Consider the following 20,821-nt stretch of genomic DNA (forward strand, 5'->3'; position numbering starts at 1 on the left):
AATACTATTGTATTGGCCTGAGTTGAACATTTAAACATAGACAGTGCATATATATTTTTTTTTTTTCTTTTTTTTTTTTCTTTTGGTACCAGGGATCAAACTCAGATCCTTCCGCTTGCAAGGCAGGCAGCGGAACCACTGAGCTAAATCCCCGGCCCGACAGTGCATATATTATAGAAAATGAATTTTAAAATACGCTAGTAGAATATGTTTGTGAAACTCAGGTGTCATCATTCAAAGCAGTCCTCTTAAGAATAATAGTTGGAAACTTCTGTTTCTGCCTCTGATGGTCTAACTAGCAAACCAGTGACCCTGCCAGAAATACTGAGAGAAGCCAGATAAAACACAGACAGCATCTGTTGGAATGCTTTGGAAAGCTGTTGAGGCAATCAAGGTTTGAAGGGGCAAGATTCTATAGAGAAGGGAACTGTGAAGAGATGAGCTAACATTTTGCTCAGGACTTTCCAGCTCATGGTATTTTCTGATGCTTGGTATAGGTTGAGAGCCTGAGAATCTGGATAGAGGGCTTTAGCTAAGAGGCTGAGAAGCTGGCAGAGTTTCAAGCAACCTAAAATGGCTGAAAAAGACAGAAGCTGCTGTTCTCTCTACGAAGGTATCCAGGATTTTAGGATCCAAGATTTGGGAGAAAAGGAGGCCTCAGAGAAGTGAGTCAGATCTTTAAGATAAATGCTGAATTCCTAAGCTTCAAAGACAAGATGCTAAAAAGCTCAGCAGAAAGCCTCTGAAAAGTACAGCTGAATTTTGAGCATCCTCAGGTTGAGGAGGCACTTGGAATTCAGAACCTTACCAAATAGAAAGGATCCAGGAGGCTCTTAGTTGGCCTCACTGGCAAAGCTATTTTAGGAGGGGGCACCCAGAGGTAGAACAAGCCTTACAAAACCCAACCCTGAGGGCAGGGGATTTAGCTCAGTGGTTCCACCGCCTACCTCGAAAGCACAAGGTTCTGAATTCAATCTCTGGTACCAAAAAAAAAAAAACCCAACCATGAGCCCGCTTGGTCCTTGATTTTATTAAAATGATCCTTACTATGTCTGCTTGCTTCAGGAGAGGGTCATTTCTTACTAGAATAAAATAATATTCATAAACAGTGTCTAGCAGACAGTGTAAAATGATCAAGTACACCAAGAACCAAGAGGAACAAAGGAACAAAAACATGATACTTCCCTGTCCCCGGGCTCAGCATTTACATTCACAAATAAACACAAGAAAGAAGGTATTAGAACAGTGGGAATGAGAAAGTTTTCACAGGAAGCTTTGAGAAGTATTTATTATCTTCGTCCATAAAGTGGGTCAAAATTGAACAAATGAGATGAGTTTGGTTCTTGTTGGCAACCTGTAAACTGCTACTCTTATCAAAGTAAAAGAAGAAGAGCTGGGGATTTAGCTCAGTGGCACAGCGCCTGCCTAGCAAGCACAAGGACTGAGTTTGATCCCTGGTACCGCAAAAAAAAAAAAAAAAAGAATAAAAATTTATGGTGATGGTTAGCTGGTTAAGGTGATTAGCCCTTCAGAAACTAATGATTTCATGGAAGAAGTATTTGAGTAAGAACTACAGAAAATAAGTAAAAATAGAATCGTCAGGCCTGGGGATTTAGCTTAGTGTTTCTGCTGCCTGCCTCACAACCTCAAGGTCCTGAGTTTGATCCCAGTACCAAACCGCCCCCCCCACCAAAACCCATCAAATAAGCCAGTTTCAACACTTTTACATAACAGTTTGTCTTAAATTAGTGGTCAGTAAATATTTGAGAGAAAAAATTTAGCAACCCAAATGGAAAAATGGGCACTTGGTTTACAACTGTTATTGGAAGGGAAGATCCTTTAACAGTTTCTCTTTTGAACCATAATCCAGCAATTTCTAAGCTAGTCTACCTACAGTTTTAGTTTATGACAGTATCTTTAATAAAAATTAAGGACATTTGTTTCCAAGGTAATACTGTTTATCTTTTAAAGCCTTAAATAGACTAGAGTTTATATCCATCCTTAAGTTTATACTAGTATACTTGACTTGTCCATTGACAGTAAGGTAAGTTTTGGTTAGCTCTGTGGAATCAGATGAAGAATTTTGCAAGGTACTTCTTTGGCTAATGCTCTTGTATACCCTGAAGCAAGAGCCTTGCCACTGATATACAAATAACTATTAAAAACCACATACTTTTATTACAACAATAAATTTAAATGGCATTTTCATGATTGGGGTCTTAACAGAAAATTGTCAAACTGAGTTGAAAATTGATGAGAAATGGCCAACTTTTCCTTTTCACTGAAAAGTGTTTCTGCAGTTGACAAGAATTCGTTTTCCTTTTCAGCCTCAGTCAGACTTGCTGGGGCTTATTCAGGTCATGATTGTGGTGTTTGGAGATGAACCTCCAGTCTTCTCTCGTCCTACTGTTTCAGCATCCTATCCACCATACCAGGCAACAGGGCCACCAAATAGTAAGTAATTTGAGAAATATTTGTAAATAATAAGTAAAATTGAGATTTGATTGTAAAAACTTAGATAAACAAAAGTAAACAGCCCTCTAAAAATTTTGATAACTTTGCTTTCTAGCTTGTCAAGTTAATGGAGTTCTGGGAGGTATTCTGAGGCCCCGCATCTGCATGTACAAATTCCTACCAAAGGCTGGCATTTGGGCTTCCATTTGTGGGTAGAAATCTAAGTATGTGGGTGCTGCATTCCAAAATGGAGGAGAAAGTGCTGGAATAGAGCTAGAATTTTTAAAATTATGCATGCCATGGAATAGCCTTATTTGATCATCTTAGATGTAAATATATAACTTGAAAGGTAGTTTGACCTCCCCTTTCTCTTTGCAATTCCAGAATTAGTGTTGTGGGTAAGAACTAACTATAAGGTCACCTAAATCATTCACATTCAGCTATTCCAGGTATACACAATTGGACATCTAGCTTTCAGCTTTCTTCTCTTTAGTACAGCCAATTCATGATTTTGTCTTGTGTGGTGGTGAGATGGTAACCAATTCTCCCATAGTTGATATGTATTAATTAGCCCTATTATCTGTTTGTTTGTTTTTTTAAAAATTCTTACGAGTACTTTAAAATTTCCTTGAATAATTTGGGAGTTGGTTGTACTCATCTGTTTTGACTTTACTAAATCTCTATTGATTTATTTTATCGTACTTTGAGCTGTGTTTTTTTAATGTAAATTTTATTTAAGGTTGTAATTAACCAAGCTTATTTGTCTTTTAAGGTAAATTATGTGAGATTTAGATTTTTTTTTCTGCTGAAAATCACCTTGTTCTTTTTGTTTTGTTTTGTTTTGTTTTTGGTACTGGGAATGGAACTCTGGACCTTGCACTTGGAAGGCAGGCAGCGGAACCACTGAGCTAAATCCCTGGCCCCACCTTGTTATTTTTAATCCATTCTTTCCTGAGGAGCTTCTTGACTTATGAGCAAATGGGAATCTAACAGACCTTTTTTAACTCCTCCTCCAACTTCCCAGAATAAGCTTGGTTTTAGGGTTAGCATCTGTTTCATTAAAGATACCAGTGATTCTTTTGGATCAGAAATTGTTTTCATCTTACTAAACACTTTTCTCTGGTGCCCAAGAGAGAATATTGCTCGCTGGAGTTTGAAATACTTTGTGTTTTCTAGTCTTATCACTCTTTATCTGCTCAAAACATAGCCAGTGGCCACTTAAGACAAAGGTAAGCTTTTCGGAAAGTGAGGTAGTCTCCTAAACAAGAGTTCTTCCCCTAACTTTCTTTGAGTTTTATATTGACATTGGAAAAGAGACCACACTATGGTCACTGTCACACTTTTTAGATTTACTATAGTAAATATTATTTACTTTTTTTTTTCTTGGTACCAGGGATCGAACTTAGGACCTTGTGCTTGTGAGGCACATGCTGGAACCACTGAGCTAAATCCCTGGCCTCTATTTACTATATTATTGCTACATTATTGCCCATCCCTTCCAGTTTTAATACATTTTATACATTTAGGCAACATATATTATTATTATTATTATTATTATTATTGTTGTTGTTGTTATTATTACTAGGCATCCTAAAGAAGTAAAAGTCTGAATTCCACCCCCCAACACACACCTACAAATGAATAGACAAGAAATTTAAACACAGGGCCGGGGATTTAGCTCAGTGGTTTCACCGCCTGCTGTGCAAGTGCAAGGACCTGAGTTCGATCCCTGGTACCAAAAAAAAATTTAAACACATACTTAAATATTATAATTGAGAAATTATATACTTATATTTGAGAAAAAATATACTTTTTCTTATCATCAGAACATGTTTTGTTTCTTTTAAGATTACTATTGAGCTGGCTGCGAGTCACATTAATAAACAGTGTTACAGCCTGGCACAATGGCATTTGCCCATGGTCCCAGCCAGTTGGGAGGCTGAGGCAGGAGGCTCTCTTGAGACCTAGAGTTCAGGGCCAACCCAAGCAGCGTAGCATGACTGTAAAAACAGTCTTTAGGGCTGGGGATGTAGCTCAGTGGTTCTGCCGCCTCCCTCGCAACCACAAGGACTCCAATTCGATCCCTGGTACAAAAAAAATTTTTAAAAAGAAAATAGTCTTTAAAGGTGTCTTTTTATAAATAAATAAAAACTTTATACTAAAACCTCATCTTTTGACAACAATAATAATCCACATTTACTGAGTAGTGATTATGAATCATAGTTTGTGAGTCCTTGATTTTAAACGAGTTCCGTTCTGGGAGGACATTCATAAATCAGATTTGTTGGCATGTCCGACAAAGTCTTATATGCTTTTGACACAAATATATAATATAAAAGCATAAAAAACCAAACACACAAAAATGGTGTAAATAAACTATTTTTACTTTTACGGTTAACCTTAAAATGGTGGGACAGTACAGTACAACTGTAAATAGACTCAGTACAATCTCATTTTCACTTTTGTTTCCACGGTTATTGCTTTGCACTTCCTGGCAGTCCCTCCACATCAGCACTGCGTTTCCTCCTGCTTCTGGCATCCTGGGCTCTGAGCGCTATACCACTGTATACTGTCGCACTGCACAGTAAACACACAGCCGCACAACTGCCAGGGTCCCACAGACACGTCAGCTACTTCCACGATTTGTATCTACAGATATTCTTAATTTGAGGTCCATCCATATCTGTAAAAGCCCCCAACTTGAATGTTCGTAAATTGGGGACTTACTGTACTCAGGTATCATTTTCATTTAATCACCATAGTTACCTCATATATAAAATACGTTAATATCCCATTTGATTCTGGCTCCAAAATCACTTCACCCTCTTACCTGTTTCCTTACCAGTCTTGGATCCAAATGATACTTTGTATTTCCCCAAGTTGAAACAAAAGCTTTGGTGAAATTATTAGTTTTTAGGACTTTAGAAAAGGAAAATTGCTTATCATTATTCACCCAGAAAATATGACTGCTGAACACTGGCCAAGCAACTGTGGCGAGGGCTTCCAGCGGGCGGCCTTTGTTGACAGGAGCCTGGCACGAGGCTCCCAGCCACTGCCCACCTCCCAGGTGTAGACTGGCTCCCTTCTAGAATGTTTTGTAGATAGTCCTCTGCACTTCCCTGTTGGCACAGTTCATGCAGGGTGTGCATGTAGTGTCGCCAGTATTGCTTATTTTTTGCTTGTTTATCTCCCCCAGTTAGACTGTGAGCATCTTCAGACCAGGAAATCTTTCTTCCTTCCTCACCCTTCTTCATCAGATCCTGGTTCTTTTTTTTTTTTTTTTTTAGTACTGGGGATCAAACTTGGGATCTTGCACTTGCAAGGCAGGCGGTGGAACCACTGAGCTAAATCCCTGGCCCTAGATCCTGGTTCTTATCACATAGAAGACACTAAAATATTTATCAGCTTAAGAGCTAATTCACCACTGTACTTAATGAGAAAAGTTTCACTAAGAAAAAATTGATTCTCATCACATGCCATTGTCACTTAAGGCCAGAATTACCTTCTTTCCTTCTGTGAAGGCCTGTTGGCACCACTGACTTTAGCTCTATCCCAGTAGTGTTTTCTGAAAAAGAATAGGGCCAGGGATTTAGCTCAGTGGCACTGCACCTGCCTCTCAAGTGCAAGGTCCTGAATTTGATCCCTGGTATTGCAAAAAAAAAAAAAAAAGAATAGGTAAGGCATTCTTTTAAAATGGCAGGATTTTAACTTTTTTTCCTACTATTTCCAACCAATCTAGATAAATATGAATGTAAATTTTGAATTGTACTTGACACTAATTTGAAGTCTTAAAATTCTTAAACAAGACAACAAAACTAGCTGTACTCATTGGTCAAAACAGCCTTCAAAGAAATATCAAATGATTTCTTAAATATAATAAAGAGGTCACGGGCCAGGGATTTAGCTCAGTGGCACAGCACCTGCCTCACAAGCGCAAGGTCCTGAGTTCAATCCCAGGTACCAAAAAAAATTTAAAAATAAAGAAGTCACTTTCTAAGAAGCTGATCTTGGACCAAATGAGGCCAAAATTACCTTCTTCAAATTATAAATTGAATCACCTCTTGTTTCAAGTTACATCTCCTTGAGAGCTAACCAAGCTGACCAAGTCGACTTGTTTGCCAGTTATTTCTTTTCTTTTTTGGTACTGGGGATCGAACTCGGGACCTTGTGCTTTTGAGGCAGGCAGCAGAACCACTGAGCTAAATCCCCGGCCCTTGCCAGTAATTTCTTGTTGGGGGTTTTCATGAGTATTGTAACTCATGTTTAATGACCTGAGAATTATGCTTGAAGTAAAGAAACTGTATGGGTCAGATGTTTGTTTTGTTTTGAAGCTGAGATTTGGCTTCTCTGTGTGAAATTTTGCTGTGGTTTTGAAACTTGATGTATATCTGATTCGATAGCCTTCATATTTCAGGACTGTGCATATTATTTTAAAATGTTAAAAATTATTTTTAGCCTCCTACATGCCAGGCATGCCTGGTGGAATCTCTGCATACCCACCTGGATATCCTCCTAATCCCAGGTAATGAAAGATTATGCTTTGAATAAATGTATTTGAAATTCTATTAGCTTTTGAATTAAAATAATAGCCACCAACAAGAGTGTTAAAATCAGTTAAGTTGCATTCCATAGAAGATAAAACTTGGTTTATTGGTAGAATGTTTCGATGTGTATATATAGTTTGAAAAGTGTTTTTCTAGTCTGGAGAAATAGAGCTGCATTTTATTTATAGAGAGGAAAGAGGTAGGGTTGGTAAGGACAGTGGTCCTAATTGATTTTGGACCTTGAAATCTTTGGTACTTCCCAGACCTTTACAAACTCTGTATGTCTACTGTAGATAGTTGAAAGGTTAATGGAATACAAAATATATTGAATTCATGCAAGAAGGAGACTATTTTAATACCCTTTTTAAAATAAATACATTAAAAGCATTTCTATAAACTACAGGGAATCAATTAATGGTTCATATGATGAGGTCAGACATGTCCCAGGATATTTTTTCATTTAGTTCATAGACTACATATTGTCAACCTTTATTATCCACTTGCTAGTAACACAGGTAAGTGAAAGTAATAGTGGAATCAGTTTAGAATAACACTCACTAGAGAAAATCAAGAAGAAAATATTAACATGGGTTTTAAATGTGTGCTTTGTTCCCATTGTAATTCAGGACTACTTTCCAAAGGTAGTCTTTGTTGCTTAAAATCTAAGACTGATCCCTAAATGAGATTTCTAGCTAATCTAACAATTAGCCAGAAATTTTGTTGTTTGATTTTTTAGGAGACAGGGTCTTACTTTGTAGTACAGGCTGGCCTTGAATGCACTGTGTAGCCCAGGCTGGCTTCAAACTCCCAGTGATCCTCCTTCTTCTGCCTCAGTGCTGGGATTACAGGCACGTGCCACCATGCCCGGCTCCATGCCAGCTCGGAAATTTTAAACTCTAATTCTTAACTTTATAGAAACAAATCAGAACCTTCACAGATAAGAGCAGCCAGAGTTCCTAAACACCTGTCATAAACGTATATAGTAAACATGTAACATTCAGGATCTTGAAAGTTGAATTTATCAAACCTGTGTATTTCTTGGCTTTTCTTAATCTCAGGGACCAGCTTTATACAGTAGTAAGCATTCAGGCACTTGGGATAGAAGATTCCTGTGATAGTGGTTATAGTGATGTGTTATGAGATAGAAGTTTTAGATTTCTTGAGACCTCACATTTCCTGATTAAGTTCTAGAAATGGAATCGTGTCTGAAGCCTTTATAAGGAACAGTTGGTAATAAAGAAGTAACTTTGGCCCTAAAGGGAATAGTTGTTGAAGGCATAATAAGAAAATAAACTTCTGAACAATAATTTAAAAGAAGCTTATAGAGAAAAATGAAAATACTGACAAAAGTGTAAATTGTACTTGCTGTCTTAGGTAACCATAAAAAAAAAGTCCTTTGAGGTTACTTGTAAGAAATTTCTTTTGAGGTAGCTGTTAGAGATTTAATTTTTTCTCCCTGAAGTGTAATCTTTAATCTCAAAACACAACATGCTAATGACTTGTTAAGGGTAACTATTTAAATTATCACCTGCATCTGTTTGTATGTAAAAGATCTTGGCAGAAGAGCCTCAGAACATTTTTCTTCTGCTTTTATTCTAAATAAGAATCAGTGGCCGGGGATTTAGCTCAGTGGTTCTGGCACCTGCCTTGCAAGCGCAAGGTCCCAAGTTCGATCCCCGGTACCAAAAAAAAAAAGAATCAGTGACTCAAGAAGATTCTTCATATGAACAATGAATTTGAGTCTTTATTGTTATTATAGAAAGACTAGATGATCTGTAAGATTTCTTCCAACTCTTTTTTTTTTTTTTTTGTACCGGGGATGGAACTCCGGTCCTTGGGCTTGTGAGGCCAGCGGCAGAACCACTGAGCTAAATCCCTGGCCCATTTCTTCCAACTCTTAAGATTTTTTTGAAAGTTCTATTTAGAACCTGCAGTGTATATACAAGGAAATGAAAAGGTGTATCAAGAATGCTTTCCAGGGGCCCGGGATTTAGCTCAGTGGTTTCGTCGCCTGCTGCGCAAGCGCAAGGACCCGAGTTTGATCTCCGGTACCAAAAAAAAAAAAGAATGCTTTCCAGCCATCCATGGTTGCACACACTTGTAATCCCAGCACTGGGGAGGCTGAGGCAGGAAAATCACTGGTTTAATCCCAGCCTGGGAAACTTAGTGAAATTTTTGTCTCAAAATAAAAACTAAAAAAAAATTTAAAGGGCTGAGGATGTAGCTCAGTGGTAGAGCATCCCTGGGTTTGATCACCAGTTCTGTTTTTTTTTAAAAATGGTTGTTCCACCTTTGGTATATGTTCTAGCAAGCATGCATTAAGATTATAAGAAAACAAGGGGCCAGTATTTTAAAAAAAAAAAAAAGATTATAAGAAAACAGATCCTGGGCTGGGGATTTAGCTCAGTGGCACCACACCTACCTTGCAAACGCAAGGTCCTGAGTTTGATCCCCAGTACCGCCCCCCCAAAAGATAAGAAAACAGTTCCTGATAAGAGAAAAGTTACAAAATGGTAATTACTGTGTTAAATAAATAGAGCTCTACGAGAGGTCACCATCTGGCTTGGAGGTGGGACATTAAGGAGGAAAATCAGATATTTACAGGTAGCTGGAGAAGAAAGAGCCATAATAGTTTATAACAGGAAATTCTCATGCTGCAGAATATAGGAGTAGGAGAATGGAGAGTGAAGGTACAGCTTTGACAGGTGCTCTAGATCTCCCAAACCCTTCCCTAATCTCTAGCTAGAATTGATTTCCCACTGTCTATCTCCTGGACTTTTACCTGGCACTTCTTTCTTTTCCCTTGAGTCAGGATTGTTTACAGGGATTTTGCCTTATTTGATTATTAGCATCTTCATGTCTTGGCTCCTACATCAAGCACTCACAAACGGTGCCTTGGATATAATAAATAGTAAATTTTGAATGGGTACATAAAGAAAAGTAATATGAGTGTTGGAAATTTTTCCTTTTTTTTTTTTTGGTACTGGGGATCGAACTCGGGTCCTTGCGCTTGCGAGGCAGGCGGCAGAACCACTGAGCTAAATCCCCAGCCCCTGGAAAATTTTCTTTTTAAAAACATTTAAAGGCCCGGGGATTTAGCTCAGTGGTTCCAGTGCCTGCCTCACAAGCGCAAGGTCCCGAGTTCTATCCCCGGTACCAAAAAACAAAACAAAACAAACAAAAAAAACACTTAAAGATATAGTCTTGAAAAAAGGATTTTAAAGTGCTTCATAGAGCAAAGTGTTTAATAATCGACAAAGACAAAAGATAATAATTCTCCAAAAAAATTAACTTTGAATATGGAGAATAATCATGAAGGGGAACTTGAACAAACTAAAGAGCTTGGGAGTTCTCTGAAGTCAGTATCTGTAAGTGTTAGAAGAGTTTTGTGCCAAGTTACTGGAAAACTCAGTAATATGATCACAGATTATCTTTGAGAAGGTATGCAAAATAGGAAGAATGCCTCCAAAAAAGGGCAGTTTATCCCAGTTTTCAAAAAGGTAGATTCAGAAATTTCAGTAACATTGACATTGTTTGCTTTATAACACAGATTCATAAAGAGATTAGAAACAAGTACTATTCAGTAGTCCCCAGAATGTATCCACTAGGAACAGAAATGCTTAACTTTTCCACTTGAGTTTGCTTTATACTGGTAGATAGAGAGTACTGTGATCACACTTAATCTTTAGCAAGTCATATACAAAATTTTTCTTGCAGACAAGTTATAAACCGCGAACACAAGTAGGATCTCTGAGCCACTGCACTGAAAAAGGATTACTGACCGTGTACTAGAAAGAGCTCTTGCTCCAGGGCTCTGGGCTGGCTCTTTTCAGTCTTTAATTTTAATGGAATTATAGGGGCCATGTTGGTCAGAATTGTAAATATCATAGACCTGAGTATTATAGCTAAAATAGGATTAATCAGGATTTAGTGTTCAGCTAACTGGTACCTAGTAATCATCCTTCTTGACTTTTTCCTCAACATTATAAAGAAAATACTGACAAACTAGTGCACATTCAGAGGAAAGAGATTAGATCTGAAAATCATGTCCTATGAAGAAAAGTTGAAGGAATTAAGAATGTTTAAAGACTGAAGAGAAAAAATAAAAATATTAATGTGTCAGGAGTTTAGGAATAATAGTGTTCAATAGAGAAAGATGATCATTTGTTAGGAATACTGTATTGTAATGATACTTTATTTTTTATTTTGCTAAGTCACTGAGTTGCCCAGGCAAAGCTTGAATATGGGATCCTCCTGCCTCAGCTTCCCAAGATTGCTAGGATTACAGGCATACACCACCAGGCTGGCTTGTTACTGTTGGATTTTTGGCCTTAGATATACTCTGGCTGTTTTCTGCTTCTATGAAAGTGACCTTCAAATAATCAGAGCCACTCAACATTTGACGATTTACTTTCAATCCATTGTCATTAATGGAATTTCCATAGCCTGTTATTTGAATAAACACCTTTTGCTCAAAAACTGTAAATTCATTAACTAGTAAGACAGTATGTCAGGCTAGCTTCCTAAGTGGGGCCCTTAAAAATATTGTTGAATCAGATGCACACCTGTAATCCCAGCACTTGGGAAGTAGAGGCAGAAGAATCACAAGTTCAATGTCACCCTGGGCTATATAGTGAGTTTGAGACCGGCCTGGACTACATAGCGAGAACCTATCTCAAAACAAACCAAAAAAACCTTCAGTGTTGGGTCATCATAATATTTACTGGTTTTTGTTCTTTAGTGGTTTCCCAGGCTGTCCTTACCCACCTGGTGGTCCATACCCTGCCACAACAAGCTCCCAGTACCCCTCCCAGCCTCCTGTGACCACTGTTGGTAAGTACTTTTGAACACTTGCATTTCTGCACATAAGCAGAGACATGGTCTCATGTTACAAAAAATGCATTTCACTTTTACATGTAAATTTGTACACCTTCTTAGAGGAAAAACTCTAATGGTAAATGTCCTATAATCTACAATGTGAAGTACATGATTTATCATCATATAAATGAGCCTTTTAGTGGAGGATAAAAATGCATCTGATTACCTCTCATCACACTTTCCTGTTTGTTACATATTTTTATTGGTTAAACTTGCATGTGTTGAACTGCTAGCAGATACCTAGGCTGCTACATGAGCTGGCTCTGTGTAAGCAGGTGAGTGTCTTTAGGAGAACAGCCTGGGTTAGTACGAATGAATCACGTAACAGTTATTGCAGACCAGTAGTTTTTTTGCTTTTTGTGTTGCACATTAGAGTTCCCTGAAATAATTTTCATCAAGAAAATTAAAGCAAAGGAGAACCTCTAGACTGAAACCCCTAAATGTGCTATGTGCCACCGCCACATCTGTCTGCATTCCAGTTACCATAGCTGGGGTACCTTTGCTTCTGCTTAAAACTTTTCTCCACCAGATCTTTTCCCTCTCTCACTGGGGGTTGTCACTTCAACAGTTTTCTCCTCGATAGCAGTTTTGGTTCTCTGCTGGATCACTTTCATCAGCACACAAAGCATGCCCTCGAATAACTTAAAATTCTTCCTTGCAATTCCACTTTCCCTGCTACCACTATTCCATATCTTCATTTCTCTTTGCAACAAAACCTCTTGGGACTTCTGTCTGTCCCTTGTCTTCCATTTCTTCTTTCTCAAACCTCCTCCATTTCTGTTTGCCCTCATATTGGTCCATTAAAACTGCTTTTGTCAGGGTCACCAATGATCTTTGAGAGGTTAAACCAGTGGCTTGTGTCTCTCATTTCACTTGTCCTGTCCTCAGACTGGTTATGCCCTCCTTGGTGCACTTTCCTCCTTGTTTTCCAGGACACCACACTTCTCGGGTTCCACCCATCTCATGGGTGCTCATGCTTAGTGTACTTCTTAATGTCAGAGCCCAGAGACCCCCTTAGTCCTTGGCACTCTCTCTGCTCACTCTCCTAGTCATTCCTGCCAGTCTCATAGCTTCAGATGCCATCTTTGTGGCCACTATTCCCAAATTGATGTCTCTACCCTGTATCTCTCTCCAGAAATCCAGCTTTTCTCAGTGTCTCCACTTGGATGCTTAAGAGACATCTCAAGCTCAACATGACTAAAAGTGAGCTCTCAGATTTTCTATACAGCTTTCCTATCTCCGTTGAAACCTATTCCATACTCTTAACTTTGGAGTCGTCCTCAATTCTTCATCAAGAAACCCTCTTATCTTCAAAATATATCCAGAATCTGGTCGTGTCCAGTGCTGTTAGAAGTCCACCATTATCTCATCTAAATTACTTCAAGAGCTTTCTATAATGTTTCCCTGCTTCTAACATTGGCCCTGTAAATCTCTGATTTAAACACACCAGCCAGAGTGATCCTATTAAAATATGAATAAATTATGTTACCCTCTCTACTTAAAACCTTACAGTGCATCCCCATTCACTCAGTTCAATGCAGAGTTCTTAGGCCTAGAAGGCCCTGTGTAAATCCGCCGCCTTCTACCGTATTAGTTTACTACCTCATCTCCTACTATTCTGTTGTAGGATTTGTTCACTATTTCCTGTGCATGATCATCAGACCTACCCTCCCCTTGCCACTCCCACCCCCTTCCACACACATACACACATGCTGCTGACATCCTTGCCATTGAATATTTTGGTGAGTGCCTGAATGAATGTAGGATCCTGTGAAGTTTACTTTTCTGTTAGAGTTTCTGATCATCTATAACCATCCTGAGATCTGATACAGATATCTCTCCCTCCACTGTTTTTGTCATTGATACCCTCCTGTTATTGAGCTTCTAGTGGCCTGGTTTTGATATATTAAACTAGCTCAGTAGCAGAGTGTTTGCCTAGCATGTGCAAGGCCCTGGGTTCAGTACCCAGTACTAGGGGAAAAAATTGCTCATCCTTACTGTACAGTAGTTCTTTTTCTACGGTGTAATTTAAATGATTTGAATAAGAACTTAAATGTTGAGAGATCTTTAATCCAGAAGCTGTGCACAATAAGGCTTGTTAAGCTCTGTATTCTGGCTCAAGTAGCGCCTCTAAAATAGGAGTAGAGTGGGCTGGGGATTTAGCTCAGTGGTTCCACCACCTGCCTCACAAGCGCAAGGTCCTGAGTTTGATCGTTGGTACCAAAAAAATTAATTAATTAATAAAAATAAATAAAATAGGAGTAGTGTAATTTGTCAGTGAATTAATAATATAATCTTTTCATGTATAAAGAATCTTGATTTATGTGAACTCAATTTAGTACATTATGTATGAAGCATTTTGTAGATTATTTCCATATATCAAAAAAATGGACTTGTATGGAAAGTGGTATATGTAAAATCAGATCTCTTGTATTACTTTAGAACAAGTACTCAAGTCAACTAAACCCTTTTAAGTTTTAGCTACCATCATTCAGTATGTGCAAACTAAAATCATACTTTGAAAATAGGTTTGCTGGGGATTTAGCTCAGTGGTTCCGATGCCTGCCCTGCAAGTGCAAGGTCCTGAGTTCGATTCCTGGTACCCAAAAAAAAAAATAGGTTTGACACTGGCAAACCAAAATTAAACTGATTTCTACAAAACTTGAAGTCAGAGTGAGCTCATGAAGACTGTCTTAATCCTGCTGAGAAGTTACTTACAGGTACATGTGCTATTAAATTTGTTAATTCAAGGGCTGGGGATTTAGCTCAGTGGTTTCGCCGTCTGCTGCGCAAACACAGGAACCCAAGTTCAATCCCCGGTACCAAAAAAAAAGACAGGGTAAATTTGTTAATTCATCCCTATTTTGGTGCCTAATGGTTAATAAAGGAACAGTTGTATGCACATAGCAAAAAAGAAAAGGTAATTGGCTATATGCATTGAAATTTAACACAAAGATCTTTTTCCCTGTTGCTGCAGGAGCAGAAGATAGATCACTTTGTTTGTAACTATATCTTAATGACCTAGTTTTGCATTCAAGACTTCCCCCAAAATGATGGGTATGAACACTAGGTGAGACATTAAGAGGTTTCTTCACCAGCACCAGCAACACCCCTTCCCCCCTCAAAAAGGAGGAGGTAGCACGGTGGTGCACACCTGTGATCCCAGCACTCGAGAGGCTGAGGCAGGAGAAGTCTGGTGAGTTCAAGGGCAGCCTGGGCTACATTATGAGTTCAAGGCAGCCTGAACTACATGGTGAGACCTTGTCTCAAAAAAAAAAAAAGGAGGCGGTTCAAGACTTTGGCAGTTCCTCAATCCCAGTCTCAGCAGAGTGTGCAAGTTCTCTTTGGAAGGTGGCCTTATTTGAAGAGGCTGTATAGATGATTATAGTTGCTTTACAATTCTGAATCCTAGACTCTAGGCCTTTAACGTACCCACAGTGTGATCTTCCTTTGTGAATACCTTTCCCATCTTTAGGGTAAGTAGAATTTTCTTCCAGTCTTGAGCACAGTGAATCATGAGTGCAAATTTAAATGCTGAGAGTTTACTCTGCCAAATGATAAACCCTCTTCTGCCACAGAAACCAAAAACAAGTAACAATAAGTGTGAAAACAGTTTTAAAGCTATTATGTAATGTAACTAGGGATTTTTAATTGAATTTTTCACTAGTAAGTGAAAGGTATAAAAAGCTGGTTTGGCTTCCTGTGGAACATGCTCCACACTGGTGACTGAATGCCGGGTCATTCTACTGAACCACACTGCAAGGCCTTTTTTTATTTTTACTGAACTACCCTGCAAGCCCTTTTTTTAGTTTAACTCAATAGCCTAGGCTGGACTCGCAATTCTCCTTCCTTAGCCTCCCAAGTACACGGGATTACAAGTGTGTGCCACCTTGTCAAGCTAGAAACTTTCTAGAGCTTTTCAAGTCTTTAGATGTCTTTGGAAGAAGAATTCCATTTTCTGCACAGAACCTGGCAGTAGTAGTAGAAGCTTATGTATTCATTCCGCGTATGTGAGCCTTTGCAAGTAACAGTCAGAAGTGAAAATGCTACACAGCAAATTCACCTTGGCTGCTTTGGGAAAAATCAGAAAAGTTACTGTTTAGTTACATTATATTTTACTTTGGGACTGTAATGGATTTTCTAATATGACTCCTTTTTGAGGTATCAGAAGTAATGAGTGTTAGTAAGGACTGTTAGGAGATTAAAACTGATTATTTTAATCATTTAAATGTATGGCTTTAAATCAGGTACTCATAGTGTGCTAGCACACTTTACAGATACCAGTCTAGGGGCCAGGGAATTAGCTCAGTGGTGCCGCCGCCTGCCTCGTAAGTGCAAGGTCCTGAGTTCGATCCCCGGTACCAAAAAAAAGATAACGTCTAAATTACTCATTTAATTATCAGGTCTGTTCAGTGGGGTGTAGGTTTCCTAATACGAACTAGAAAGCTGTATCTTATTTCCTGAAGATTAAGTTTGATCAGATGCTGGATGCTCCCTGACATTTAAATGAAATTTGTTGAGGATTGTTTCTCAAAGTCTGTATTCCCTTTTCTGTTGCTCATCTGGAAGTGTAGGACGACACTTCTAAAATCCGACTCTCTGCTTGGGTAAGGTTCAGCGTGTGGGACTTGAGGTGCAGTAGTTTGTTTGCCACAAACTCTCCTTAATCCAAGGCTTATTACAGCAGGTATGACTATTTGAATTTCTCTTAAGACATTTGAGAAAAATTTTGTTTGAAAAGTAACCAAGAAGTAGATGAGAGTCTTCACCAAATATTGTTATTTATTCACATAAACAGTCTTAAGATGCCAGGCAGCTCATCAAATTTTGGACTTTAATGGGTTTACTTTTTTGACTCTTACAAATTCTGGATTTTTCATTTTTTACTTTATTCCTTCACATTTTGATTACAATTCATGTTTTCTTTTTAGAAAGTACTTGGATCTAAAGTGAGTTAAGGTATTCTTTATAATCAAATCTGTGCCAGCAGGTTAAGACTGGGTCTGACCTTGACATTTCTCCATTCCTCAGGTGAACCGTGCATAAAGGCCAGGCCGTTTGTAGCCTAAGCACGGCTCCCATTTTGAGCATTAATGGCTTTGGCTGGAGAATCTTGGGAAGGGCTTATTTAGAGCTACTTGGTAGCATTTGCCTTAACATATAAGAGAAGCAATTTGCATTTAAATGTAAAAAATAGGGATTTGAAGCCAGGCTTGGTGGCACACATTGGTAATCCCAGCACTTGGGAGGCTGAGGCAGGAGGATCACTGTGATTTTTAAGGCCAGCCTGGACCACATAGTGAGACCCTTTATCAAAAAAATAAAATAAGGATTTGAAAATTTAGCATCAGTATGTTGATTCATTAGACCACATATGGAAACATTAACAAAGGGCCGAGGATTTAGCTCAGTGGTTCTGGAGCCTGCCTCGCAAGCGAAAGGTCCCGAGTTCGATTCCTGGTACCAAAAAAAAAAAGAGAAAGAAACATTAACAAACTTATGTTGGTGTGTTTGTATGTGAAAAACCAAACTAGGTTATAAAAAGACTTTTAAACCTTTATTAGTTCAGATAACTTCTATACAAATAAATGGAATACTTTTACTATTGCATGTGATTGACCATATAATTAAATGTATCATGGCCGGGGATTTAGCCCAGTGGTTCTGCCACCTGCCTTGCAAGCGCAAGGACCCGAGTTCGATCCTCCAGTACCAAAAAAAAAAAAAAATTAAATGTATCATTTGGGTACCTAATCTCTAGGAGGATTCTCTCAAGAATCACAATAAATTTCATATAACAAGGCAGGTTCTTGTAGAAACATGTTTACATTCCTCTTCCTAATGCAGCCTTATAAAAATGAGGACTTAATAAGGAGATACTACTTTTAATATTCTTTTCACACATCACCTTTTGGACAATAAATTCTGAACTAAACTCTGGTAGAAATTACTGGTTGTTTTCTTAAAGGACTTAATAAATTAATGGGGCCGGGGATTTAGCTCAGTGGTTTCACCGCCTGCTGTGCAAGTGCAAGGACCCAAGTTCAATCACCGGTACCAAAAAAATAATAATAATACCTCAAAGGACTTAATAAATTAGTACAGTTTAAGAAAATAGTCAGGTGCAGTGGCACACACCTGTAATCCCAGCACTCGGGAGGCTGAGGCAGGAAAATCACTGCAAGTTCGAGGCCAGCCATGGCTACCGTAGTTCAAGGCCAGCCTGAACTGTATAGTGAGACCCTGCCTCAAACTGCTCCCCGCCAAAAAAAAAGAAACTAGAGATATTTTGTATTTGGTCTAAATCCTGTCCACGTAACTAAATAGCCAAGTCTTTGAGTCAGATTGAGTCTGTGAAAGGTTCTCATGAGATACAGCTAGCTCTCTGGTATATTTTATTATGCATGTGTAGCAAGTGAGGAAATATGTTTTACCTTTTCACATAGCATCATTTGAGGTAGACTGACTCACTGTACAGACTGCCTTGAATAGTGACTTATTGGTTAGGTAAGAGATTAGGACCTATAAAATTTAAAAGTCCGTAAGATCACCCTAGGCTGAGTGTCGTGGTGTACTCCTGTAATCCCAACACTCGGGAGGCTGAGGCAGGAGGATCACAGTGAATTTGAGCCCAGCCTGAACTACAGAGTGAGACCCTGTCTCAAAAAAAAAGAGACCACCCTCACCTCTGACACCTGTTGAAAGTTCAAGAGTTCCCAGGATCACCCTCAGGCTCAGTAATTCTCTAAAAGGACAAAAAGAACTCACTGAAAGCTGTTAAGAGCTTTTTATAGGAAAAGAACACAGATTAAAAAAGCTAAGAAAAGAGGCATTTTGGGGGAGCCAGGAGGTTCCAAATTCAAGGATTCTGTTGTCCTCTCCCAGTGGAGTCGTGGACAGTGCTAACTTTTCCCAGCAGCAGCATGTAACAGTACACACAGAGTATTGCCAGCCAAGCCAGCTCACCTGAACCTTAGTATGCAGTGTTGTGATTGGGACTTGGTCATGAAGACATGGGTCACTGCCCAGTGGCTGGCCTTTAACTTCCAGCCCCTCCAGAGGTTGAGCTGTTACTACAGCAAAGCTCAAAGCCCCCACATAAATCATTTTAGACTGGTGTGACCCAGAGTTCCCAAGTAAACAAAGGCCATTCCAAAGGCTTAGAGCTTATCCCCAGGAGCTGAGGGCCAAGGCTAGACTTCTCCTTGGGTAAGGTTAATTCTTTACTACACGTTTGCTTTACTTTGTTTGAACTTTAAAGAAACACCCCAGCTGGGGATTTAGCTCAGTGGTTACGCTGCCTGCCTTGCAAGCATAAGGACCCAAGTTCGATCCCCGGTACCAAAAAAACCCCCCCAAAACATAAAGAAACATCCCAGAGAGAGTTGGGATTTAGGTCATTGGTAGGGGACTTGCCTAGCGTGCCTGACGCCATTGGTTCAATATCCAGCAGAAAACACACCCAAATACCCCATAGCACACACCCACACACACACAAAGATTAAGCTCTGCCAAAAACTTCCTCCCTGACACTGTCATCTGAAGATGGGAAGGCAACATGTAGTACTACCTACCATGCACAAGGTCCTTCGTTCAGTCGCTGGTCCTTCATGGGGTGGGGGGAAGACAGATGTTCTTACCTAGATAAGGGTTGGGACACCACTCATGTTACAAAGGCAGGAAGTACGGAGCATTCCTATACTTGGAGAGGTTTTTTTAATTTTGTTTTTGTTTTTTTTGTTTCCTTTGTTTTGGTACTGGAGATCAAACTCGGGACCTTGTGCTTGCAAGGCAGGTGCTGGAACCACTGACTTAAATCCCCAGCCCTGGAGAGTTTTTTTTACAATAGAAAATAGTTTGGAAAATTAACCACTTACCAGTGCAATTTAAATACAGGATGACCAAATACTGCATTTTTTAAATTATTTATTTATTTATTTTTTGGTACCGGGGATTGATCTCGGGACCTTGTGCTTGTGAGGCAGGCGGCAGAACCACTGAACTAAACCCCCAGCTAAAATTAATTTTTAATATGTAACAGGAAATATAAAAATGGCAATTTTATCAAATTTATTCAGTGCAAGAATTGACTGGTTGAAATGACACCTGCCTAAGTGACAGTCAAGATAGTATGAAAACAAACATGCTGCCAGAGTGACACTTGGGGTAAACTGTTAAGTGGTTAACTTTGGTTTATATATTAAAAGTGAGGGTTGTTACAGAAAAGATTTAATGTTTATTTTCCATTTTTTCTAATCTTTTGAATTTGAGAAACCTGAATTATAAATCAATTTCATCTCCCTGGCAAAAATGGCAAACCAGGGACAGGGATCTGTTAGCTCAGTGGTTCTGCCACCTGCCCTGCCAGCACAAGGACCTGAGTTTGATCCCCAGTACCAAAACAAAACAAAAAAAAATGGCAAACCAAAGCAGTCAAAGAGATTCCCTAAGTATTATGATAAATAATATGAAACTCCCCTTGGGGACAGGAATAATATCTTTAAAAAACTGACTGCTGAATAGGCTTAGCACTGAATGATGGTGGCTGTTGAGGTAGAATTATCTGAATAAATTAAAGCCGTCACAATACTGAAATCCGTAATGTTAAATACTTTACTGTTATTCCCTTTCAAACACTCCTCCCAACCACATCCTCTCAGAGTAACAGCTTTATTTTTTATTAGATTTTTTTAGTAGTACATATTTGTGATATATATTGAATACATTCATCATGGGGAATATATATTATTTAATATATATATTGTTTTATATATATATAGTGTGTGTGTGTGTATTTTTTTTTTTTTTTTTTTTTTTTTGGTGTTTTTTTGGTACTGGGGATTGAACTCAGGACCTTGGGCTGGCAAGGCAGGCTTGGTGCCACTGAGCTAAATCCCTGGCCCTTAAAATTATTTTAAATGGTTCCATTTTTTTTCAACATTATA

At 38.8% G+C, this 20,821-nt stretch overlaps 2 protein-coding genes across 12 annotated transcripts in view; one reads left to right on the forward strand and one right to left on the reverse strand.

Annotated features, from left to right (window-relative positions):
- The window catches only part of LOC147827973 (uncharacterized), a 100,962-nt gene that overhangs the window by 64,301 nt on the left and 15,840 nt on the right, over positions 1-20,821 (reverse strand). For 3 of the 10 annotated variants that reach the window (XR_015451425.1, XR_015451424.1, XR_015451426.1), the window contains 3 exons: positions 19,451-19,516; positions 18,563-18,621; positions 5,623-17,333 (listed from right to left, as the gene is read on the reverse strand). The exons of 5 other annotated variants lie outside the window; for them this stretch is intronic. The gene's annotated coding sequence lies outside the window, so the exon portion shown is untranslated. Of the gene's footprint in view, positions 1-5,622; positions 17,334-18,562; positions 18,622-19,450; positions 19,517-20,821 lie in introns of those variants that run through there. 2 more of the 10 variants (XR_015451428.1, XR_015451427.1) reach the window with 1 other exon arrangement.
- Positions 1-20,821, forward strand: part of Tsg101 (tumor susceptibility 101) — a 38,195-nt gene that overhangs the window by 12,711 nt on the left and 4,663 nt on the right. Inside the window, exons 5-7 of one of the 2 annotated variants that reach the window (XM_004851536.4) lie at positions 2,328-2,454; positions 6,910-6,976; positions 11,740-11,831. In XM_004851536.4, the coding sequence (XP_004851593.1) occupies positions 2,328-2,454; positions 6,910-6,976; positions 11,740-11,831 (286 nt within the window). The remainder of the gene's footprint in view (positions 1-2,327; positions 2,455-6,909; positions 6,977-11,739; positions 11,832-20,821) is intronic. The other variant, XM_021263905.2, reaches the window with a different exon arrangement.

The sequence above is a fragment of the Heterocephalus glaber genome, unplaced genomic scaffold (genome assembly GCF_053883595.1).
Source record: "Heterocephalus glaber isolate CG9 unplaced genomic scaffold, H.glaber_assembly_v1.0 deba00001428, whole genome shotgun sequence".
Classification (NCBI taxonomy): Eukaryota; Metazoa; Chordata; class Mammalia; order Rodentia; family Bathyergidae; genus Heterocephalus; species Heterocephalus glaber.